Source organism: Danio rerio, chromosome 20 (genome assembly GCF_052040795.2).
Source record: "Danio rerio strain M-AB ecotype USA chromosome 20, GRCz13ab, whole genome shotgun sequence".
Lineage (NCBI taxonomy): Eukaryota > Metazoa > Chordata > Actinopteri > Cypriniformes > Danionidae > Danio > Danio rerio.
The window spans coordinates 51,656,082-51,683,265 of NC_141040.1; the positions used below are offsets into that span (position 1 = coordinate 51,656,082).

The following is a 27,184-nucleotide window of genomic DNA, read 5'->3' on the forward strand; positions in this document are numbered from 1 at the left end:
TGATGAATAAATATGCATAATAATTGCAGTGAACAGTAAGCTAGTTTTCATTTTCATATTATAGATTTCTAAATAGATATAGGACTAAAATGAACATTTTTATCAAATATATAATCACAAAACGACTGTTTAAAATAGCACAAACTACGACATAATTCTGCAGTAAATAGCATGCATACTGTTCAGAGTATTCTAATTTTATGTATGCATCCTACTAAATTTGCCTATATAATGCAGAATGATCAAAACACAATTTAAAAGTGCCACTTGATAAATAAATATGCATAATAATTGCACTAAATAGTCAGCTAGTTTTCTATTTCATATAATAAAAGATTATAGATATATAGGAATAAACGTTACATATTTATCAAATATATAATCACAAAATGATTGTGTTCGAAATATCATAAACTACTACATATGTTTGCAGTATATAGCGTGCATACTGTACAAAGTATGCTAATTTTATGTATGCATCCTACTAAATTTGCCTATATAATGCAGAATAATTAAAAATACAATTAAAAGGTGCCACTTGAATAATATGCATAATAATTGCGCTGAATAGTAAGCTAGCTTTCCATTTCATATTACACATATATTATAGATATATAAATATATTGGACTAAAAATTACTATTTAAAGTTAAATTTTTATCAAATATATAATCAGAAAACTACTGTTTTTGGAATAGCATAAACTACATATTTCTGCAGTAAATAGCATGCGTACTGTACAAAGTATGCTAATTTTATGTATGCATCCTAAAAAATTTGCCTTTATAATGCAGAATGATTAAAAGTACAATTTAAAAGTGCATCTTGATGAATACATATGCAATAATAAATAAAACTAAAATAAAGCTAGTTTTCATTTTCATATTACAAATATATTATAGATATATAGGACTAAAAGCTATTTTTTTTAATCAAATACAGTTGAAGTTGAATAATTAGGCCCCCTTTGCATTTCTTTTTCTTTTTAAAATATTTCCCAAATGATGTTTAACAGAGGAAGGAAATTCTTACAGTATGTCTGATAATATTTTTCCTTCTGGAAAAAGTCTTATTAGCTTTATTTCGGCTAGGATAAAAACAGTTAAAACATTTTTATAAACCAATTTAAGGTCAAAATTATTAGTACTTTATTATTATTATTATTATTAGAGATGTGTTACTAAAACTATTATGATTAGAAATTTGTTTTAAAAAAAAAACTCTCCATAAAACAAAAATTGGGAAAAAAATAAACAGGGGGCTAATAAATCAGGGGGGCTAATAATTCTGACTTCAACTGTATAATCACAAAACGTCTGTGTTTGAAATAGCATAAACGACTACATATTTCTGCAGTATGTAGCGTGCATACTCTACAAATTATAGTAATTTTATGTATGCATCCTACTAAATTTGCCCATATAAAGCAGAATGATTAAAAATACACTTGATGAATAAATATATGCATAATAATTACACTGAATAGTAAATTGGTTTTCCATTGCATACAATAAAAAGATTATAGATAAATTGGACTAAAAATGACTTTTAAAAAGTTTAATTTTTATCAAATATATATTCTCAAAACAATTGTTTGAAATAGCATAAACTACGACATATTTCAGCAATATAGCATGCATTCAGAATACGCAAATTTTATGTATGCATCCTACTAAATTTGCTTAGAATAATTAAAAATACAATTAAAAAGTGCCACTTGATGAATAAATATATGCATAATAATTGCGATGAATAGTCAGCTAGTTTTTCATAGTGTAAGTATATTATAGATATATTCGACTAAAAATGTACATACAAAATTATTACAGTTCCGAAACAGTCCATAGAATCATTATCAGAGAGCAGCATTGCATTATGGGAGATAATCAGCACTGACCAGAGGGCAGAACCGCCAATCCAAGGATTAAACTCTGCCAGAACCTGACCTTCCTCGCAGCTAAACACACACTTTAACACATGCAGGCGGGCTGCACACATACACACATACTGTTTGAATCAGTGTGTGTCAGAATTTCCTTCTCTTTTTCTTCATACTCTCTCTTTTCCTTTATCAGTTCATACTTCACTTTACATATTTTAGGTTGTCTTCCTCCTCTGTTTGCTTTTAAAATATACTCCTCCTGTGAATCTTACAAAATCTATTAGGAACACATCATATTTCACCACCACTACCACCACAACAACAATAACAACAACAACAACAACAACAACAACAACAATAATAATAATAATAATAATAATAATACAAATGAGTCAATAAATGATTTGTTGCTTTCAATAAATTATAACTTATAATAAAAATGACTTTATAAATTATATAAATTAGTTGGCGCAATAGCCTAGTGGTTAGCGTGCTGACATATGGTGCAATAGCATGTCAGGGCGTCGCGAGTTCAAATCCCGGCTCGAAGACATTTCCCTACCCTACCACCTCTCTCTCTCTCCCACTTCACTTCCTGTCTCAATACTGTCCTATCTAAAAAAGGCCAAAAATAAATCTTAAATAAATTATATAAATTAATCATTTATATAAATTGTATTAAAAACTGTTGCTAAAAATATTACAATTTTATCCAAAAATTTGAGAGCATAATAAAAAAAGTTTGGGAATTATTTAAATGATCATTTAAAACTTACGTCATTCCAAAAGTAAAATATTTTTTTAGATGGCTACCAAATGTCTGCTAAAATTAATAAAATTCTATCCAAAAAATATGAAAGCATAATAAAATCATGAGAAACAAAATATATACAGGTGCCACATTGTAGCCATTTTTATATATGGCTATAAATAAATATTTGTTGCTTATCAAAATAAATAAAATTATTTAAATGATCATTTAAAACTCATGTCATTTTTAAAAACCAAAAATATTTTCAGATAAATACCACATGTCTGCCAAAATTAAACATTTATTATCCAGAAAATATAAAAGCATAATAAAAGCATGAGAAACAATACACAGAATTATTAGCCCCCCTTTAATTTTTTTTTTCTTTTTTTAATATTTCCCAAATTATGTTTAACAAGCAAGGCACTTTTCACAGTATGTCTGATAATATTTTTTTTCTGGAGAAAGTCTTATTTGTTTTATTTTGGCTAGAATAAATAGCAGTTTTTATTTTTTTAATAGCCATTTTAAGGATGAAATTATTAGCCCCTTTCAGATATTTTTTTTCGAGAGTCTTCAGAACAAAGCATCATTAAACAATAACTTACCTAATTACCCTAACCTGCCTAGTTAACCTTTAAATGTCACTTTAAGCTGTATAGAAGTGTCTTAAAAAATATCTAGTCAAATATTATTAACTAATAAATAATTAAACTAATAAAACTAATAATTCTGACTTAAAAAAAAAAAAAAAATATATATATATATATATATATATATATATATATATATATATATATATGCATGCAGGTGCCGAATTACATAAGATTTTTTAAAAATAAAATTACATTTTCTATCAATTGCGGTGAATATTCATTCAGAAAGAGCAGCTCAAACATTCTCGCATTAACATTACATTACATTAAATCCTCTACTGATAAAAAACTAAATCATAAGGGGTGGGAAAGATATGAGGGTGAAAAATAATAACAGAAAATTAATTTTTGGGTGAAAAAATTCCCACCCCAATCTGCATTACCTTAATACAAAAAAGAAATAATTCTCATTACTTGAATGCAAAAAAACCATCTAACATCTCATTTACATTGCAAAGTATTTATACATGGCTGTTGTATTTGCAGTGCTGCCTTTAATTGATGCTGATTTAAATGTGAAAATATTGTTTTACTGTAATGAGAATCTAATGAGAATCCCCAGCGAGAATAATAGGAAATATAAAGACTATAAGCTCAAACCTCACAGCAATGAAAATTTTGGGGTAAAAAGTGCTTAAAGAAAATAACGTCACAAAGCGAGTTGTGAAATCTACTTCATTTTCTTCATGCGAAACATGCTTTCTTCGGGGTGAAATGTGACTAGGCTGTGTTTTCACCCATAAACATTTGTCTTTCATTTCACCGCGTGTCCTTTCTTCTCTTCAAATCTGACCAACAGCACCAAGTTGACCAACAGAAACACATCCGAAAGCGCCCGGGGCTGCGAGTCCTTCAGAAGACACACACACATATGGGACGCGCTTTGACAGATGGATTCCTGCTGTCGGAGAGTAACGTGACCTTATGAAGGATTCAAGCATCATGTATGAGCAGCAGTGGATGAATATTACATAAAGCGTTTGGAAAGCTTTCTAGTTATGAATATGAGGTTGTTTGTGGCCATGCGGTTGTCTGTTTGTGTGTGTGTGTGTGTGTGCTTTTTGCATTCTGTATGCAACTCTGTACTTGCATGTTGTGTGTGTGTATGTGTGTGTATGTGTGTGTGTGAGGCCAAGGCCTCCTAAACACAGCCATATTCTGCAGATAACCGGATTAGGAACGAGGCGTATAATAAGTCTGTGAATGTGGCCCCTGGCGCTGCTGTAATCCTCTGCTTTGATGTCTCTCGGCTCCATCAGGTGCGAGCGGGCTCTTGGGCCCCGGGCTGAAGCTCCGCTCCGCAGCTCAAAGTGCCTCATTAGTTTTGCCTGTTTACTAAACTTGGCCCCTTGTGATGGAAAATAGTCAGATGCACCGCCGAATCCTGTCGACGATGCACATTTCTCTCTTTTTCAGAAAGAGGGAGGGAGGAAGGAGGATGCTGGAGACATCTTGCAGTGTCCGAATTTACCTCCGCGCCAGTGTGTGCTCATTATCTGCAGCTATCAGTGTCATACACCAGCACTGGGACACACTGGTATGTGTGTATATGCAAAAAAAACTATAACAAACTGTGAGATAAAGGATGCACAAATCAGAATAATGTGAGCCTACGGGACTGCATGTTAGTTATCTGGCATGTAAATTGCATACATTATAATGCATTATTAAGATCTTAAGGGGAGTTTGAGTGCTATATTGGTATTTACTGTAAAAAGAAATTTGCAGTAAATAGCAGCTTCATTTGTATTTTTTTTACTTCTAGAAAGCAAGTAGCAAAAACATTTAAAAATTATTATTTACATTTTCACTGTCAATTATAAGATGACCTGTTTTTTTTTACATACTAACTGTATATTTAACAGCATATATATATATATATATATATATATATATATATATATATATATATATATATATATATATATATATATATATATATACATATACACACACACACACACACACACACACACACACACACATATATATATATATATATATATATATATATATATATATATATATATATATATATATATATATATATATATATATACTTATATACATACATACATACATCCTACTGTTCAAAACTTTAAGGTCAGTTTTTTTAATTATTAATTGTTAACTGGCTTTAAGAAAGGCCACTCAACTGAGACTGCCCTGCTCTCTGTCGTGGAGGATCTCAGACTGGCTAAAGCAGACTCTAAATCATCAGTCCTCATCTTGCTGGACTTGTCAGCTGCTTTTGACACTGTGAACCACCAGATCCTGCTATCTACGCTTGAGTCACTGGGCGTTGCGGGCACTGTTATACAATGGTTCCGATCTTACCTCTCTGACAGGTGATTCAGGGTGTCTTGGAGAGGAGAGGTGTCCTACCTACAGCATCTAAACACTGGGATACCACAGGGCTCTGTTCTTGGGCCACTTCTCTCCTCCATCTACACGACATCTTTAGGACCAGTCATCCAGAAACATGGATTTTCCTACCACTGCTATGCTGATGATACCCAGCTATACCTCTCTTTTCAGACTGATGAACCCTCGGTTCCGGCTCGCATCTCAGCCTGCCTGTCAGACATTTCAGACTGGATGAAAGATCATAATCTTAAGCTTAACCTCGCGAAAACGGAAATGCTTGAAGTTTCTGCCAACCCGACTCTACATCATAACTTTTCAATCCAGATAGATGGGGCAACCATTACTGCATCCAAAATGGTGAAAAGCCTTGGAGTAATGATTGATGACCAACTAAACTTCTCTGACCACATTTCTAGAACTGCTCGATCGTGCAGATTCGCACTCTATAACATCAGAAAGATCCGACCCTTCTTATCTGAACATGCAGCTCAACTCCTTCAAGCTCTTGTTCTCTCCAGACTGGACTGTTGCAACTCTCTACTAGCTGGGCTTCCAGCTAACTCTATCAAACCTCTTCAGCTGCTTCAGAACGCAGCAGCACGAGTGGTCTTTAATGAACCTAAACGAGCACATGTCACTCCGCTGCTCATCCGTTTGCACTGGCTGCCAGTTGCTGCTCGCATAAAATTTTAAGTTCTGATGTTTGCTTACCAAGCGATTTCTGGCTGCGCCCCTTCTTATCTGCTCTCGCTTCTGCAGATTTATATGCCCTCCAGAAACTTGCATTCTGGGAATGAACGTCACCTCGTGGTTCCATCCCAAAGAGGGAAGAAATCACTTTCCCGAACTCTCGCGTTCAATCTGCCCAGTTGGTGGAATGAACTACCTAAGTGCATCAGAACAGCAGAGTCACTCGCTGTTTTCAAGAAACAACTAAAAACTCAACTATTTAGTATTCACTTTCCTTACTAATCTGCAATTCCCTCTCTGGCTCCACCCCTAACTACTACAAAAACAAAAAAAGAAAAAAAATTACTAATGTTTTGCTTCTTACACTTTCTTTACATACCTGAAACTTTCCTACAGCACTTATTCATTGTTGCTCTTATAGTTGTGTAAGTTGCTTCCTTGTCCTCATTTGAAAGTTGCTTTGGATAAAAGTGTCTGCTAAATGACTAAATGTAAATGTAGTTAATTATTTAAATGAACTTATTCTGTTCTTCAATGTTAAATTTATTAAATGTAAAAAAGTGTAAATTGTTACATTTTTTATTTTTATTAAATATTTATTTATTACTTATTTGTTATTTATTTATTACTGCAGTTACTCCAGCCATTAATACTTTTATTACTATTACCATTAATAATAATAATAATAATAATAATAATAATAATAATAATAGAGTTTCTGAAGAGTCATGTGACATGAAGACTGAAGTAATGAAGCTGACAATTCATCATAAAATCACTAGAATAAATTATTAAATTAAATTAAATTATAAACTACTTTTGAACAGTTATTTTATAGTTTAATATTTTATTATAATTTATAGTTATTTTAAAGTTTTTTCAATTGCATAATATTTTATATAGTTTTTACTGTAATTTTGATGAAATAAAGCCTCGGTGAGCAGAATAAGGTTATTTTAAAACATTTAAAAATCATACTGACTGTATATGTATGTTTGTATGTATGTTTGTATGTATGTATGTATGTATGTATGTATATATATATATATATATATATATATATATATATATATATATATATATATATATATATATATATATATATATATATATACTTATTTATTTTTAATGGTTTTTCACATGTTGGTTAATTGTGTTCCTGACATCACTCTAAGCAAATATTTAGCTTTTTTATTTATTTATTTATTTTATAATTATTTTATATATTTTTTATGTTATATATTTACATTATTTCTACAATTTTAAATATTATGTTTATTTTATTTTATTTTACTCTATTTTATTAAAAAAAGGTCAATTAGGTAGTCATGATGCCATTTCTTAAAGGAATATTTTACTCAAAGGAAAAAAAAGAAAAAAATATATATATATTACTCATTAATTACCGATCCTCAAGTGGTTCCAAACCTTTAGGAGATTCCTTTTTCTGTTGACCACAAAAGAAGATATTTTGAAGAATGCTAGAAATCTATAACCATTGATTTCCATAGATGGAAAAATAAAAGTCAATTGTTACCTGGTATATTTTTCAAAATGCTCACAAGACTCAAACACGTTTGTGATAAGTGAAGGATGGGGTGAGTAAATGATGACAGTATTATTAGTTTTGTTTTCAGTTTTAAAAATGTGAGTTAAAATAAAGGACTGTATTACATCATTAATGGTGCTTCATGTGAATGGGTGGATTTAAATATATTAGGGCACTTTCCTCACTGTGACTCTCTGATTGGTGGAATGTTCTGTAAAGCATCATGGTTGATGTTTATAGGTTTTCTTTCTTTTTTATGTAATCGATTAACAACCTGGCGGCACTTGGCTCAGTGGTTAGCACTGTCGCCTCACAGCAAGAAGGTCGCTGGTAAAGTCCTGTCCAAGCCAGTTGGCATCTCTATGTGGAGTTTGCATGTTCTTCCTATGCTCTGGGTCCACCGGTTTCCAACACAGCCCAAAGACATGCGCTATAGGTGAATTGGGTAAACAAATTGTCTGTATTGTATAAGCTCAAAAAGTGTGTATGATTAAAAAGTAGTGTTACTTTGTTTACTGTGACTTTTATTTTCTGGTATTCAAACTCACGATCTTGCAGTTGCAAGCATGATGCTCTTCTGCATGCATAATATTGTTAATATTTTTTTGTGCATCTATGTGTTTGTGGCTTATTTTACTATATTATTTATGTCCAAGTGTGTGTGTGTGTGTGTGTGTGTGTGTGTGTGTGTGTGTGTGTGTGTGTGTGTGTGTGTGTGTGTGTGTGTGTTAGTTTGTGCGTATATGCGTGATTTGAGTGTATACGTGTGTCTCACTCAGCTGCAGATTCTAATTAAAAATATCACAATAATTAAAGTCTTCAGCCTGACATGCACAGACTGCACTACGCCTTCAGACATTCCCAGCTAATTAGTTAATTAATCCAAACGCAAATTATAAGCAATAATTAGTCAGTCAAGCTTAACGTGAAGTCTGGTGACTCGTAGCGTTCCTTCACCTCCTTCTGTTCGCCGTCTCCGCGTCTCCTCACACGGGCTCCTGCTTTTTGGATTCATTCCTGCTCTGGTGAGGTAATTAATTTTCGGCTCTTAACGGATTTAACAGCAGAATTGACTACGGCTCTCGTAACGCTCCGGATTCAGATCGGACTCTCACCCTGAGCACAGCGAGACAATTACACATCACAAACAACAGAGAGCAGCGTGAAGGAGCTCTTATTAAGACATTAGACACACCTACTCAAATACACACACACACACACACACTAGCCTGATCATACACACATTCAGTGCTCCTCTTAAACATACACACTTGTAAGAAGTGTTTGCTAAGGTAAGTATCACTGTCGTTTTTGCTGATACTCTGGGTTAGGGATTTGAGCAAACTTATAATCCTCAGCATTAAAGTAAGTGTACAACTTTTCCAAGTGATTAGATTAGCATTTTGGGCTAACAGGCCATAAAACGGATGTGGGGAGGAAATGACAATAAAAAGGAGAAGCAATGCCCTGGCAACTAGTAAGGCTGATCACACACCTTAGCAACTAGGGCTATGCAATATGGTATTATACAGTGGGGGAAATAAGTATTGAAAATTCCATGTATTTGAGCTATGTCATGGAATTGAACCAGATTTTGGTAAAAACCCAAACAATACAAACATAAAAATGAAACAAAACAAAAAAGAATCAGTGTAATAACAATGAAATGACACAAGAAGAAAGTGCTGAACTACTGAAACGTATTTAATACTTTTTATTTAAGGCTTTTCTTGGTGATGGCAGCTTATATATGCCTCACATATGAAGAATGAAGTCACATGCATTGCTCAGGTGTGAGTTTTTCACAGACTTTACCAGTCTGTTAAAATCTTGATGGTTCTGTAGGTCTTGTCTATCAAATCTGAGCTCTATTTTGTATAGATTCAGCTCAGGTGATTGGCTGGGCCATTCTACAGCCTGATTTTCTTTCTCTGAAAGCATTTAAGAGTTTCCTTGGCTGTGCTTTCACTGCCTTTCTACACCTCCCTTTCTTCATGTGTTCAATACTTTTTCCCTGCGTCATTTTTTTTATTACACATAACTTCATTTGTAAACTGATTAGATTTGTTTTCTTTGCGTATATGGATTTCTGTGGTTGCTACCAATATCCGGGGAAAGATTCAAGTCAACGGCACCTTTAGAAATTTGTTTCTGAGAAAAATTGGGTTTAATACCTATTTTTCCCATTGTATATCAAATTGACTAAATAAAAAGTGTACTCGTACTCGTTTATCATGGTGTAACAAAATACATTGGTTAAGGTAATCCTTTTTCTCAATTTTATGAGGGCCAATATTACACGCTATTATGGGGATGCAGATGGAAACATATAACAGCATCATGAGAAAGTTGTAAGCTTGAAATGTTTACATTTAGCATTAGCCATTTTTATTTTTATGTTGGACCAGTAATCATTTGTTTTTGAAAAGTGTTTTATATTTTATTATTATTTATTTCAATACATTTTTCATTAAACATCTGCCCAGAAATTCTAAATAAAGTAAAAAATATGATCACATATTAATGAGTAAAGTTTATATCGATTCTGTAATATGTAAGAAATGGTCATTTCTGTTTATATATATATATATATATATATATATATATATATATATATATATATATATATATATATATATATATATATATATATATATATATATATATACATACATACATACACACACACAGTTGAAGTCAGAATTATTAGCCCTTATGAATTATTTTACTTTTGTACCCCAATTTCTGTTTAACGTTGTGAAGATTTCTTCAACACATTTCAATGCATAATAGTTTTAATAACTCATTTCTTATAACTGATTTATTTTATCTTTGCCATGATGACAGTAAATATCATTTGACTAGATATTTTTCAAGACACTTCTGTACAGCTTAAAGTAATATTCATGGCTTAACTAAGTTAATTAGGTTAACTAGGCAGATTAAGTTAATTAGGCAAGTTATTGTATAGACTATCAAAAAAAAATTGCTTAAAGGGGCTAATAATTTTGTCCCTAAAATGTTTTTTTAAAAATTAAAAACTGCTTTTATTCTAGCCCAAAAAACAAAACAAAAAAACAATAAGACTTTCTCCAGAAAAAAAAAATCAGACATACTGTAAAAATGTCCTTTCTCTGTTAAACATAATTTGGGAAATATTTTAAAAAGAAAAAAAGATTCAAAGGGGGGCTAATAATTCTGACTTCAACTATATGTATGTATATATATAATGCATTACAATATTGAGTAGTTTGACATATATTGACAAAATAACTAGTTGCATTACTTGGTTACTTTTTATGGTAAGTAATGCGTGACGTTATGTTACTTTTGCGTTACATTTTCTGACCTGGCTGAGGCTTGATCTCTTTCAGAACTTGCAGGGTTTATTTATTTTTTTAAAGAGGAGCTTTGTAATTAATGTAGGATAATGTTATCCCAGAGCTGTACATGCTGTATATACAGATTAATGAAAGTTTGAAGCAATACATTTGCTACTTTTGTTCTTTTAGTCTTAATAAAAAGTAAAATCTGTTCATTCAGATAATCCTCTTTTCCTTTTCTTCCATGTGGTCAAAATAAAAATAATTTTTACGTTGCAGAAGTGTAAGGCTCTGCTATCTTCCTTTCTGCCTGTTCCTGCATTCTGTTAATGCGTGTGCAATTCAATGTGACTACGATCATTTTAATTCAGCAGTTTATTTTTTAAAAGAGCGAATTAAATAAACTAAAAAGTACCTTGCAATACATTTCTTAAAAAGTAACTCAAATATTATTACTTAATTTTGAATAATCCGTTACTTGTTACTTAAAAAAGTAATATTATTACGTAACTTGTAATGGATTACCCCCAACACTTTTCATGAACAGAAATGGAGATAAACAATTGCAAATAATAAATAACTATTTTAAGTAGATGATTTTTTCATGGGTTGGTCTAAAGTTTATCATAACAGTTTAATCCAGTTTGTTAATCATTTCAATAGTGTCTGGATGCAGCCTTTATGATGCAAGCTGAGATTGTCAGACACAATGCACTCAATGGAGTGAGTGACGTCACTGTCATGGGTAGGGTTAGGGGTGGGGTTAGGTGAGCGCATTAACATTGGATGCAGCTCAGATTGCACTATACACCAGGTCTGCATCCAGACCCCTCTCAATCAATTGGGCAGTTCACTGACAACTGCAAGATGCTACAAAAGCTCACAGGCCTTCCTAAAAATTTACTGAAAGTTACTTGTAAAAATGAGAAAGATTGTTATCTACTTACCTGTGGAGAATTTCTCTTCACAATATTTTACCAGACCTGTTAATGTATGTCTTGTTTTGTTTTCTGTCCACTGTAAAGAAAAGATAAAATAATCATGAATAATAATAAATAATTTTTCAATTTCATTGATTGTAGGTTACAAACAGTTGGCTATTTAAAAACCTTAGCCAAATCTTTAACAGAAAAATGTGTATTTACTGACCTTATAGAATATGATTCCCTTATAATTCCTTGTATTTCTGTCCGATGTGTCTGAATTAATAGCCATAAAAGAATCCTGATGAAACACAAGCATACTGTCTGAATCGGTTCGGGAATCATGATGAATCATTTGGATAGTTCACTGAAAGAAAATTACACAGATGAAAAACACTTTAGTAGCTTATGCTAACAACATCCCAAAAAACATCATAAGCCATAGAATATTCAATTTTACTGACGATTTCTTGTTAAATTAAAAAACATTGGCATTTACTGACCCGAGTAGGCTATAATTTTCCCTCACAGTATTTCAACAGTCTTTATATTTGCGGTAATTTGGCAACTAAATGAAAAGGGAGAAAGATTGCCATTCACCTGATCATATTTTCCCTCACTACACTTCATAAGTTATATCGTGAATATCTGTCGTCTAATCATAATAAAAAACGGCGATAAAAGATTCCTGATTAATGAATCGTCATTTTAAATAGGTTCTAAATCAGTTCACAAATCAGAATGAATCATTTGGACAGTTAAAACAAAAGCAACGTCAGCAGTGAATGAATCAGTTGAGTCTGTTTGATTCGGTTCTTTTCCATGGCGCGTTTGGTTTAAACGAATTATCATAACGGGCTGAATCGGTTCACGTATCATGACGAATCACTTGGGTAGTTCATTCACTCACTGAATCGCTGGATAGCATTCTTTCACCCGGTAAACAGGAACGTTCAGGCCTGTACGTTCCAAGACGGACAAAATAAAACCGAGACGATGCGAATTTTATTTACCATTGAGCTGGATTAGAAAGCAAACCTGCAGAATACGTTAAGCATAGGAACAACTTGAGATTGAGAGCTGCTGCAGGTGAGACGCTGCTTCGCGAAATGTGCATATGTGCTAACTTGCTAACTTTGTAACGTTCAGTGTTTATTTCGTTAAGTAGTGGCAATATCAAAACTAGCCTACTTTTAGGGTCAATAAGGTTTATTTGTTTAAATAAATTATTACTTTTATTCGGTAAGAACGAATTAATCGACTTATAAACACATTACCTTAGGACTCCCAGTGTTTTTTTTTTAAACTCTTCGTGAAATAACAAAAACCGTATTACTAATATTACAAAAATAGAATTTGGAAATTGTGTGACGCTGACTAAGTTCGTATTTCCACCACACTATTATATAGCATTTAAAAACTCTATATTTTTATCAAATAAATGACGTAAATTAAGCTTGTGAGATCTAAAAAAAAAAAAAAAAAAAAAAAAAAAAATTAAATGGACCCCAACTTTTAACAACAATGTTTTTTAATGCTCTGTCTAACTTCCCAAGATCAATGTTTTTACATTCTCTCTCTCTCTCTCTCTCTCTCTCTCTCTCTCTCTCTCTCTCTCTCTCTCTCTCTCTCTCTCTCTCTCTCTCTCTCTCTCTCTCTCTATATATATATATATATATATATATATATTATATGGGCAATTCCAGCGTTATGGATGTGACATTTGCAGTAAAAACTCAAAACATGAATTCACATAGAAAGTTTATGATGACATTATATTGAAACTTTTGTTTATATTTTCCAAAACAACTAACCACAGAGTTATGGAAACAGAAAAATATCAATCTGTAAACATTTTTTTTTATTTTAAATGCAAAAAATAAACATGCGTTATGGAAAAAAGTCTGTGGGTTTACAGTATACATTTCAATTCAACATACTTTGTAGAAACTCTGTGAATTAAACTGCACAACCCAAAAGAAATAATGGTAATCTAAAGAATAAGAATTGGTTCTCTATAGAACAAACACGATTGATTTTATTTTATTTGACATTTTTGCATTTACGAGGGAAAAGCTTTGTTATGGATGTGACATCTCTTCATTATGGATGGGACAGATGTGATATTACCACTTGTGTGACTTTGGTAAATCAAATATAATAGTTTGAAAACACAGACAGATACATTTTTCTTTATTTTTAAAGTACTGCAAAATACTTCATGACATATATATATATATATATATATATATATATATATATATATATATATATATATATATATATATATATATATACACACACACACACACACACACATTCTTATGCTGTAATTCACTTGGTAAATTATTTGGTAAATTATTCTACTTTTAGTTTTTAAAATCATCGTTTATATTTTTAATGCACAAAGATATCACATCATTGCCATGCTTGATTGTGACATGCATTGTTTTACATTTGGTAATTGAGCTGCATTGTTTTGCATTTAAATATTGGGCCAGTTTTAATTGATATCTTAATATAATTAGCTTGCCTTAGTTTTACAGGTCCCTTGGTTTCTTAATTATGATGAATTTTCCCAGTGGGACTTGAGTAAAATGTTTAAGAACCTGTGTTTTACGATGGCACAAGTGTAGAGCTGATTGCTGTAAATACAGGAATATATCAATCACTGTCTGACATGAGAAACTGAGTTTATGTGTCGGAGAGATAGAGAGGAAGTTAGGGAATGAGGGAAATGAGGAAAGGATGGACTGATGGAGAGAGAAAGAGAGAGATGCATGTAGGAGCAAGTAAGCTGCCCCGAGGGATCATGACTGCAGCTGTCAATCAGAGTTCAGACAGAGACTGACAGAGAATGACCTGAATGTGCAAATCACACGCACACACACATAAAGACGAGGAGGGGAAAAAAAGACAAAATGACATTCCAGTTTACTGAATTCTGATACACAGTACAGGGTGTACAATATTGTAGAAAAATTAGATTATTATATATTTTAAACGTAGGATATGCAATGTTTTAATGCATGTTATATCCAACATATGTTCCATATTATTTCAGGAGAAAGAAAACATTGACTTCTGAAAGTGATCATACATGTTTTACCGTCGCATTAAACAAATCAGACATTTTTAAGCAATGTAAACAAACAAAAATAAATAAATATCATCACCACTTTGCCCCACTGCTATAGTTTTATCAAGATCGATTACGCACACATAAAGACAGAGAGAAAAAAAATAAGACAAATTCACATTACAGTTTACTGAATTCTGATACAGTGTAAAGGCTTGATTTAGAGCTGTGCAATATTGAAGAAAAATACGATAAGCAATGTTTTAAAGCATGTTATATCCAACATACGTTTCATATTATTTCAGGAGAAAGAATTGACTTCTGAAAGTGAACATCCATGTTTTACTGTCGCATTAAACAAATCTGACAGTTTTTTAAAGCTTCGTAAACAAACAAAAATAAATAAATAAATAAATATCATCACCACTTTGCTGCACTGATATAGTTTTATTAAGATCGGCCACACACACATAAAGACAAGGAGAAAAAAATAAGACAAATTCCCATTTCAGTTTACTGAATTCTGATACACGGTATAGGCTTGATTTAGAGCTGTGCAATATTAAAGAAAAATGCAATTATTATATAATTTTAAAATGCGATATGCAATGTTTTAATGCATGTTATATCCAACATATGTTCCATATTATTTTTGGAGAAAGAAAACATCGATTTCTGAAAGTGAACATCCATGTTTTACTGTCGCATTAAACAAATCAGACATTTTTAAGCTATATAAACAATCAAAAAAATAAATAAATATCATCACCACTTTGCCCCACTGGTATAGTTTTATCAAGATCAATCACGCACACATAAAGACAAAGAGAAAAAAATAAGACAAATTCACATTACAGTTTACTGAATTCTGATACAGTGTAAAGACTTAATTTAGAGCTGTGCAATATTGAAAAAAAATACGATAAGCAATGTTTTAAAGCATGTTATATCCAACATATGTTTCATATTATTTCAGGAGAAAGAAAGCATTGACTTCTGAACGTGAACATCCATGTTTTGACTGTCGCTTTAAACAAATCAGACATTTTTAAGCTATGTATACAAACAAAAAATTAAATAATAAATATCAACACCACTTTGCTTCACTGGTATACTTTTATTAAGGTCAATTATAAAAGCACGGTTACTTGATTGCTTAATCATATGTCAGTCTCCATACTCAAATTATTGCAGATTTATGGAGAGGAAAACAAGCATGCCCACTGTGCTTGGTTTGATAGATTCTCATTGATGTAGGGCTGTGTAATATGGGAAAAATGCAATCTCTGTAGTTATTTTCCATATGGAACGATAATATGTGAGAATAACGGAGGCCAGCTAGTGAGTGCTGTGTAGGTAAACCTCACTCCTCTGACCTCTAAAGGTGATTTAGCGACAGACGCAATAGGCCATGGTCTTTAGCTTTCTTGGTAGAGCAACCGACTCCCATGTGGAAGGTTGCCAGTTCGATCCCAGCTTAGATCGGGTTGGGTTGTGTAGGACCGGCGGTGTTACATGTGCACACAATGGCAATTAAGCTGTGTTTAAGAATGCATATCAACAGCGCACAAATATAACCGGGAAACGGACATTTGTAAAATTTCAGTACCGATTAATATCGAATTCCATTCAAACGAATTAGCCACTAAAATTAAAAAGTTACAAATTGGCGTGAGGTAGCGCTAGGTGTCAAATTGAATATACAGTCAGTGCAAATACCCTTGAGGGCAGTAGGCCAACATAAAACGTCATTGCGCTTCTGAGATGCTGAGTCCAGAATTTTCGGTTCATCACTAAAAAAGGTATTTACTACGGATATAAAGATTCACCTGGCTCACGATTCACGATTTAATCATGATTTTTTTAGCAAAATCTTTGGAACAAATTTACGGGGAACAGGAGCCCTTTTATTTTTTCTTAAATCGTTTTTTGCTAAATAATACATTTTCTGCCATAACTAAATTGCTATTTTAATACAGTATAAAAAAAAGAATTATAAAAACTAAAGAAGACTCATTAATATAAACAAACTAAAACTCTGATTGTGCTGGGACTTTATATTTTTAAAAGAAATTTTAGCAAATCTCTGTTTTCTGGCATAAGCTGAGATCTTCGCACATATACAATGTCCCCTGCTGATGAAAAAACTTTTCACTGGGGACTGAGATGGCTGGTTTGAGAAGGAAAGCCTTTCCTAAACCAGAGAGGCCAAGACCGGTTACTCACTGAAGTTAAGCAGGGCTGAGCCTGGTCAGTACCTGGATGCGAGACCACTTGGGAAAAACTAGGTTGCTGTTGGAAGTGGTGTTAGTGAGGCCAGCAGTGGGGACGCTCAACCTGTGGTCTGTGTGAGTCCTAATGCCCCAGTAAAAGTGAAGGGGACACTACACTGTCAGTGGGCGCCATCTTTCAGATGAGACGTTAAACCGAGGTCCTGACTCTCTGTGGTCATTAAAAATCCCATGGCACTTCTCGTGAAAGAGCAGGGGTGTAACCCCGGTGTCCTGGCCAAAGTCCCAAATTGACTCTATCACTGTCTCTCCACTCCACCAACAGCTGGTGTGTGGTGAGCGCACTGGTGCCGTTGTCCTGTGGCAGCCGTCGCATCATCCAAGTAGATGCTGCACACTGGTGGTGGTGGTGTGGAGAAACCTCATGATTGTGAGGCGATTTGGGTGTATGGCCATACACAATAAATGCTCTATAAATACACTTTACATTACATTGTTGTGGTTAACATTGGATGCTAATATTTGGCACAAATTCATCAGTTTCCCTTTTCTGGCTGTTCTTTCTATGAATGAATAATGTAGAAGCACTGTCATGCATGTTTCCTCGTCAGTTAGTAACGCTATATTTCATTGCACAACAATATTTTATTTGGCTTTTTGGCTAAAAATAGAGAAATCACGGTTTCATTAGTTATCATTAGATTATTTTAAATTTCACCTCTCCTGCTGTGCATGAACTAAGCTGTTGAATGGTCAGCGTATGAGGCGGCTAGGCTAAGCTAGCTTCATTTTTGATTTAATTCTTCTCTAATCGGTCACCTATTATGTGTTGAATAGACTCCTGTAATGCATACTGCAGTCCTTTTTTGTCCTTTCTCGGATATCTCACCTGTTTGCCAAAAATTACTAATTATATGCCGAATGTCTGACACCGGCGCACACGCATTGAAAACGACTTGCCAGGCACGAAAGCTTGACAGGCGTAGCAACAGTAACAGAGGGCGGGGCTTAGCAAAGGATCAATTATGAATAGCTATATTCTGATGTCATCACTTTACTGTGCATTAATGACCAAGACAAACTTAAAGTCTGTTCAAGTCCACCATTCCAAGTCTATAGAAAATTTGGCATTTTAACCAAGCGGCAACCTCCCGCTCTCTCTCAGGAAGCCAATACGGAAGTAACTAAAACTGCAATTCATCCGAAATTCCGCTAGTCCTGGCCGCTCCTGGCTCCAAAATAGAGCAAATTTCAATTGAGCCCACTGTACAAAGAAAGATTTTGGTTAATACGGCTAATATTACCCTTCATGACAACTGTGTGGGGGGTGAATTTTTTTTTATAACTCATCCGTTTCCTTTATATTAAGTTATATTAAGTTTGCATAATTAAGGGAGTGGCCACTTGAGTGACAGCTAGGTCTCGTTGGTCGCCGTTACGTCACCTCAGCTGAATCCGGCAGATTAGCCACTGAACTCAGCGTATTTATCGTATTTCTGTGTTGTTTTATGTGGCTTTACACAGTCGACTGTCTTTTGGACTTGTTTCCTACAATTATTAGATGGCATGGCATGCTGAGTGCACTTAATTGTGCTCACAAACCATTTACGTGGCCTCCGTTTCCCATGTGTGTAAAGTTACATACCATCTCTATACATGTATTTGTTTTATTTAAGATCATTTATCGTTTATATTTATATTTAGAGCTGTAATGCACTCCAGAATCTGTCAGATTGATTAGCTGTAGGCTCTAGAACAGTCATCTGAAGCGTTGTCATACAGTGTTATGCTGGATTTCATCAATAGTCTTACATTAACTAACACAGACTATATCTGAAGTGTTTGGAAGTAATTCGCGTTTTCCTCCTGTTGAAAAACGTCATAAGAACAATGTTTAGCGGCTCAATGTATTACAGCAGTGTTTTTAAAAGTCTAAACACTTTATTGATATAGTGTACAACCAAGCACAAGTGGTCAGAACACAAACGAGTCACAGGTAATAAAGTATTAAGCGTTCTCCCAAAGTAAAGTGTGTCTGAACCAGGTCCAAGCTAAATGCCAGCAGGTGTCTGTAGCTCCGCTCACTCTCCGCCTCTTTGCCCTTGTTTGGTATCCCGCCGTGGGTGTGATGACGCACGAACAAAATGGCGACGGTTGGCCGCGCCTACTTGTGGCTTCTTTTGCGCTCTTTAGAAACCTATGGGTGACGTCACGGATACTACGTCCATATATTTTACAGTCTTTGATTTTTACCAACAGTAGGCCGACAGATAATATTATTATAGTTTTTTTTTACCTTATGTTTGAGAAATAACAATATATAATAATAGCAGCCCACTCATATTAACCTTTATTTTACATCTACAGAATCATTAGAAAATCATGATCTTTATTTTTACCAAAACAAAAATTGCGATTCTCATTTTAGCCAGAATCGTGCAGCTCTAAATCATACCAGACAAATATTGTGCAGCCCAAGTATAAAGCAATGTCTCAAATAGCTCCTTTCAAAATTGAAAAAACAAAACGCTATAGCTTGACAAACAAGAAAAATTAAAAAAAAAAAAACAACAACTTGTTTTTGTCTATCAGGAATTGATTAGACGGTTGTGGTTTGAATTTGGCAGATCTTATGTAAGTGACGGGTTGATCCCGCCCTCACGCCAGTAAACACCAATCAGAGAAGAGATGTTTTTTTTATAGATAGAGGAGGAGTTATTTGCATTAAAACTCACCCATGCACGTTAATTAAAAAAGCAATAATCATTTGCGCATATAATTCATAAGAATTAGTTCAATATGACTTTAAAATGATTTACATTATATGTATTTACAATTATTTACAATGAAATACATGATTATTAAAAAAACTGAAAGTCATTGAAGAGGTAAAAAGACGCAGTGAGTCGCACACGCAGGCTGTCATATGTGAGAGCAGTGCCAGTGTTGTTTATGTTGGGTGGCACTCTGCACTCTAGGGGTCCTTGTCACAGAGAGTTTAGGCGTCCGCTGCGATGCCTGCGCTGGCAGTGTGACTGGTGGGCAGACACCAGGGCAGATGGGCCTTTCACAAGACATCCTCGTCTTACACACACGCAGGGGGAGAAAGACTTTCTCAAACACTTTACACACACACATACACACATATACGCTGTCCACACTGCTGAGCATCTCGTTCCATGAAGCAATGTCTCAACCGATCAGTGTTAAGGACTGCCGTCGCCAAAGATATACATCTGCTGGACATCAGCACTGCTGAGAACCAGACACACACACACACACACACACACACACATGCGTTACAGTAGAGTCATAATCTCATATTCCTGCATACTTTAATCGTAATAATGTTTTTGAAAGAAGTCTTATTATTTTGTTTGATTAAAAATACAGTAACAAAACTCTATTTTATTAGTAATTTCTACTGTAATGTTTTGAAATGTGATTTTTTTTTTTTACTGTGATTCAAAGCTGATTTTTAGGATTATTACTTACTATATTTCTGTGTTGTTTAGGGCTGCACTATATATTGTTTCAGCATTGATATTGCAACGTGATTGTTCACAATAGTCACATCGCAAAGATATGCATTGTTGAGTCTGGATTATATTTGGCTATTTTGCAAGTGTTTTGAGGCCTGTGACTGTGTGAGGGTTGTAACTTTGACAAATCAACAATAATTGATTAAACGTGTTAATGTTTTTGAAAGGAGACTTATTAATTTTTTAAAATAAAAATACTGTAAAATTGCAACTTTATTGTATTAGTATTTTCGACTGTAAATGTTTTCAAATGTGATTTATTCCTGTAATTCAAAGCTGTATTTTAGCATTATTACTAATATAACTTTGTTGTCTAAGGCTCAACAATATAAATTAGGGCTGTGCAATATGGACAAAATAATCATATTGCGATTTTACGAACGAATGTTGCAATTGCGATTTTATTTGCGATTTTGGCAACTGTTTTTGCTTTTTCAAACAAGCTACATACATTCTAAATGCATTCAGTGCACAAGAAGTGCAAAACAAAACTATTGAGTCAGTAATTTCTTTGTGCCGTTTTGACCCTTTCCCATAAGGCACGGCGCTTGCAAATGCTTGATCATTAGATACTAGTTTAGTCTGTTTGGGCTGGCTTTGATATGTGCTTTTGTTTGTTTCGATGGACTTTGTCGAGATGCATTGATCATGCAGTTTTTTATGACACTGTTTTAAGTGTTGAATTAGATTTGCAGTATTGCTCCGTTTTGTTGGAATAATAATTTCACAAGTCTTAAAAATTGCCTTACTTTGTGACACATCCTCTCTCCTGAATCCAAAATACTCCAAAATGACTATCTTTGAATTTCTCCTTGGCACCAAATCATTTTTATTTTGACCTGCATCCATATTTTATGCTATTTCCTCCTGCTCACCTATTCGGTTCTCCCACTCAACTTTGTCATGCGCAGAGTGAGCTGGTTGACATAATAGCTATATTTGCCCGGTGCGCTACGTCAGCTCTGATTGGTTAACATATTAATATCATGCGCACAAGAACATATTCAATAAAATTCTAAATAAATTAATAGATTAAAATTGCAGCCTTTTGCGATTTAGAAATTGCGTGTGCTTAAGTTGCGATCTTTTTTGCGATTGCGATTAATTGCACATATAAATGTGTTTAGCATCGATATCGCGGCGTAGTCGTTTTACAAGTCACATAGTTTTTTGAGGCCTGTGACTGTGTGAGGGTTTTAAAAGCATTCAGGGCTAAGAAATTGTACCGTTTGTAACTTTGACAAATCAACAATGATTGATTAAAAGTGTTAATGTTTTTGAAGGGAGGCTTATTAATTTTTTAAAATAAAAATACTGTAAAATTGCGACTTTATTGAATTAGTATTTTCGACTTTAAATGTTTTTAAATATAATTTATTCCTGTAATTCAAAGCTGTATTTTAGCATTATTACTAATATAACTTTGTTGTCTAGGGCTCAACAATATAAATTAGGGCTGTGCAATATGGACAAAATAATCATATTGCGATTTTATGAACGAATGTTGCGATTGCGATTTTTTTTGCGATTTTGGCAACTGTTTTTGCTTTTTCAAACAAGCTACATACATTCTAAATGCATTCAGTGCACAAGAAGTGCATAACAAAACTATTGAGTCAGTAATTTCTTTGTGCCGTTTTGACCCTTTCCCATAAGGCACGGCGCTTGCAAATGCTTGATCATTAGATACTAGTTTAGTCTGTTTGGGCTGGCTTTGATATGTGCTTTTGTTTGTTTCGATGGACTTTGTCGAGATGCATTGATCATGCAGATTTTTATGACACTGTTTTAAGTGTTGGATCAGATTTGCAGTATTGCTCCGTTTTGTTGGAATAATAATTTCACAAGTCTTAAAAATTGCATATTAATATCATATTAATATCATATGCACAAGAACATATTCAATAAAATTCTAAATAAATTAATAGATTAAAATTGCAGCCTTTTGCGATTTAGAAATTGCGTGTACTTAAGTTGCGATTTTTTTTTTTTTTTTTTTTTGCGATTGCGATTAATTGCACAGCCCCAATATAAATGTGTTCAGCATCGAAATCGCGACGTGGTCGTTTACAATAGTCACATAGTTTTTTGAGGCCTGTGAGTGTGTGAGGGTTTTAAAAGCATTTAGGGCTAAGAAATTGTACCATTTGTAACTTTGACAAATCAACACCGATTGATTAAATGTGTTAATGTTTTTGAAAGGAGACTTATTAATTTTTTAAAAATAAAAATACAGTAACAACTGTAAAATTGCGACTTTATTGTATTAGTATTTTCGACTATAATGTTTTCAAATGTAATTTTTTGCTTTTATTGAAAACAATTTTAGCATTATTACTTATATAATTCTGTTCTCAGGGCTGCACAATATATTGTTTCAGCAACATGATATCGCAACATGATCGTTCACAATAGTCACATCCCCAGTATATGTAGTGTTGAGTCTGGATTATAATTGATCATTTTGCAAGTGTTTTTTGAGGTCTGTTACTCTGTGAGGGTTTTAAAAGCATTCAGGCATAATAAATTCTACCATTTGTAACTTTGACAAATTAACAACACTTGATTAAACGTGTTAATGTTTTTGACAGGAGACTTATACATTTTTTAAGAAGAAAAATACAGTAACAAAACTGTAAAATTGCGACTTTATTTTATTATTATTTTAGACTATAATGTTTTCAAATGTAATTTTTTTACTGTGATTGAAAGCTGAATTTTAGCATTATTACTTATATAATTCTGTTCTCAGGGCTGCACAATATATTGTTTCAGCAACATGATATCGCAACATGATCGTTCACAATAGTCACATCCCCAGTATATGTAGTGTTGAGTCTGGATTATAATTGATCATTTTGCAAGTGTTTTTTGAGGTCTGTTACTCTGTGAGGGTTTTAAAAGCATTCAGGCATAATAAATTCTACCATTTGTAACTTTGACAAATTAACAACACTTGATTAAACGTGTTAATGTTTTTGACAGGAGACTTATACATTTTTTAAGAAGAAAAATACAGTAACAAAACTGTAAAATTGCGACTTTATTTTATTATTATTTTAGACTATAATGTTTTCAAATGTAATTTTTTTACTGTGATTGAAAGCTGAATTTTAGCATTATTACTTATATAATTCTGTTCTCAGGGCTGCACAATATATTGTTTCAGCAACATGATATCGCAACATGATCGTTCACAATAGTCACATCCCCAGTATATGTAGTGTTGAGTCTGGATTATAATTGATCATTTTGCAAGTGTTTTTGAGGTCTGTGACTGTGTGAGGGTTTTAAAAGCATTCAGGCATAATAAATTCTACCATTTGTAACTTTGACAAATTAACAACACTTGATTAAACTTGTTAATGTTTTTGGAAGAAGTCTTCTTCATTTGTTTGATTAAATATGCAGTAAAACATCTGTAAAATTTAGATTTTTATTTTATTTGTTATTGCTACTATAATGTTTTCAAATGTGATTTATTCATGTTTTCCAAAGCTGAATTTTAGCATTATTGTTTATTATAAGTCTAACTATAAATTTACTATATAAAGTGTGTTGTTACGCAATGTTGAGTCTAGATTATAGTTTATCAGTTTGCAAGTGTTTTTTGAGGCCTGTGACTGTGTGAGGGTTTTAAAAGCATTCAGGAATAAGATATTGTACTGGTTGTAACTTTGACAAATGAGTAACGTTTTCTTTTTAGTTGCTTAAAAAAACAAAGACTATGCAGTATTATTTTTACATTTGATTATTCAATTACTGTATTACCTGAATAAGACTCTGAAAACAATAAAACGCTGTTTATTTAATTTCTATGTTTTTCTTTATTGATTTTATCTATGCCTGTAGATTGTTTTTTTTATATATTTATATATAAGCTAGTGTTTGCATGACTCTTCAAAGCAGGGAACGATCAAAATAACAGCTTTTACTGAATTTTAAATGTGTATATATAATTAAATGCCTTTACTGACATTTTTTATGAGTTTTCATTTTATATTTGTATTTCATAAAAAATTAATCCCAAAGGATTTTTTTGTCAACTATAACATATTTTTGGAGCAAGTTTGATAATTAAGCTGAACTTTTATAAAAAAAAAAAACATTTTGTTGTTGTTGTTTTTTTAATTATACTGAGTCTAAACCAAAATCTAAACTCTACTACAAAAGTTTTTATTGTTAATAATTTTATTTTTATTAAAATTTTTATTTTAATTTTTATTTGTTTAAATTAAGAACCCAAAAGTAAGGTTTAGATCGATTTAATTAATTAATGGGTTTTGTGCAGTGCATGTACAGAGCTCACATCTTAAGACACCCATACATTGAGTTTTTGCAGGTCTTAAAAAGTCTATCATCTTTATTTTAAGAACTTACATCTTGGATGACCTGTGGTTGAGTAAATTAACAGGACATTTTCATTTTTGGGTGAACTATACTTTGAAAGTCAAAAGTAGTTAGTAGTCTCAGTAGTTAAATTATGTTGAATCCTCAGATTCCAGCATTTCAAATAGTTGCATTTCTGACAGATAATGTCATATCCTAACAAACACATACATACACCAATGGATATTATTTTTCCTTTTATGATAATAATGTGATAGAATAAACAATAGTTTATTACTATTATTTATTACTATTACTATTTATTCAACTTTCAGATTATGTATTTCTAAGTTTTAGGGCTGTCAAACGATTAATCCTGATTAAATGCATCCCAAAAAAACATCTGTGTTTACATAATATGTGTGTATAATTATTGTGTTAATCTAAATAAAAATAAATAAAATATAAATCACTTAAAAATGTACATATTTATTAATATGTATTCATAATTTGTATTAGAGATCATTAAATATAAATAAATATTTTTTCAAATATATAAATGCACGTTTACACACATACATATGCACAGTAAACATATATGTTATGATATGATGTAAATACACAAGCTTTTATTTTGAATGCAATTAATAATGATTCATGTTTTGACAGCACTAATAAGTTAAACTTCTGACTTGGTTATGTTTTATCTTCTATTTTTTTTATGAGAGCTTTTAAAGAATAGCTACTTGTTTTCAGATTTTCAATTAAATATCCAATACTAGTGCAAAAAAAGTCTTAAATATGCTTAAATATTATAATAATTTATTTAAATTTTTCTTTAAAATTCGCTTTCCCACATAACCTCACATATTCAAGCAGCCAGAGTTCCAAAAAGTGCCTTGGTGTGTGTTCGCCCATGTGTAAATAACAGTAGCCGAGGGCATGGATTTAGTCCGCATACAAGGTCACAGCAGCAAAGCCAAAAGAAAGAAAAAGAGGGAGAGGGAGAGAGAGGTTTGCTCATCTCATCAGTTAATAATTGTAATTGTATGTTCAGCAGACTGTTCCAGACAAACACTATAAAGCTCATCGTGAGCACAAGGATTATATTTTACTTATTCAAAAACATCATATTGTGAACGTTGATTTTTTTTTTTTTATTTCCCTCCCACCACCCACAGAGGCCATTAAATCCTGAACAGAAAAAGTGTTTGCGCAGGACATTATAGAGAGAGATTTCAGCAATGCATTAGCTGGTTGGACCTGGAGGCACTCTCATACGCACACACACAATATAATGCACACTTTTGTGTATGTTTCAGGGGTGGAGAGGGTCCAGTGGTGCAGTCTGGGAAATGAAGTACAGATGAGAGACAATTGAAGTGAGATGAGAGACGATAAAAGCACCAGTAAGTCATGAAACGTAAAAATAACAAATAACTCTTGTTAAAAGGATTAATTTACGCTATATATGAAACACAACATGAATAAAACAAAGCAATAAAAGGTTAATGCACTCAAGACCATTTGCTAAAGTTTAAAAGTAAAAATATAATGTTGAGTTTCTTGCACATACTGATCATTTTGCTTTATAAAACCTCAATATATTGTCAGGGATATGGGTATTAATTTAATTTAGCCTGTATATAAATTGTATTACTCTAAAATGGGCTGGTAACCATTGACGTGCATTATGTAAAAAAAAGTTATAATATAATGTTGAGTTTCCTGCATATACTGATCATTTCACTTAATAAAACCTCAATATTTTGTCAGGATATGGGTATTAATTTAGTTTTGCCTAGATTTTGTGACTCTAAATGTGGCCGATAACCATTGACGTGCATTATGTGAAAAAAAGTT

At 32.8% G+C, this 27,184-nt stretch overlaps 1 protein-coding gene and 2 long non-coding RNA genes across 6 annotated transcripts in view; 2 read left to right on the forward strand and 1 right to left on the reverse strand.

Moving 5' to 3' along the window:
• LOC147839473 (uncharacterized) overlaps positions 1 to 27,184 on the forward strand; it is a 503,025-nt gene that overhangs the window by 410,638 nt on the left and 65,203 nt on the right. The gene's annotated exons all lie outside the window — the stretch shown is intronic.
• LOC147832340 (uncharacterized) overlaps positions 1 to 27,184 on the reverse strand; it is a 71,881-nt gene that overhangs the window by 42,262 nt on the left and 2,435 nt on the right. Inside the window, exons 1-3 of one of the 2 annotated variants that reach the window (XM_087299005.1) lie at positions 12,741 to 12,927; positions 12,367 to 12,441; positions 12,165 to 12,234 (exon numbers count right to left, since the gene is read on the reverse strand). In XM_087299005.1, the coding sequence (XP_087155131.1) occupies positions 12,165 to 12,234; positions 12,367 to 12,441; positions 12,741 to 12,770 (175 nt within the window). In that variant the 5' untranslated portion in view covers positions 12,771 to 12,927. Of the gene's footprint in view, positions 1 to 11,296; positions 12,235 to 12,366; positions 12,508 to 12,740; positions 12,928 to 27,184 lie in introns of those variants that run through there. The other variant, XR_015518987.1, reaches the window with a different exon arrangement.
• LOC141379459 (uncharacterized) overlaps positions 13,018 to 27,184 on the forward strand; it is a 44,213-nt gene continuing 30,046 nt past the window's right edge. For 2 of the 3 annotated variants that reach the window (XR_015519109.1, XR_015519108.1), the window contains exons 1-2: positions 13,018 to 13,229; positions 26,644 to 26,730. This is a non-coding gene — a long non-coding RNA (uncharacterized LOC141379459). Of the gene's footprint in view, positions 13,230 to 26,643; positions 27,182 to 27,184 lie in introns of all 3 variants that reach the window. The other variant, XR_015519110.1, reaches the window with a different exon arrangement.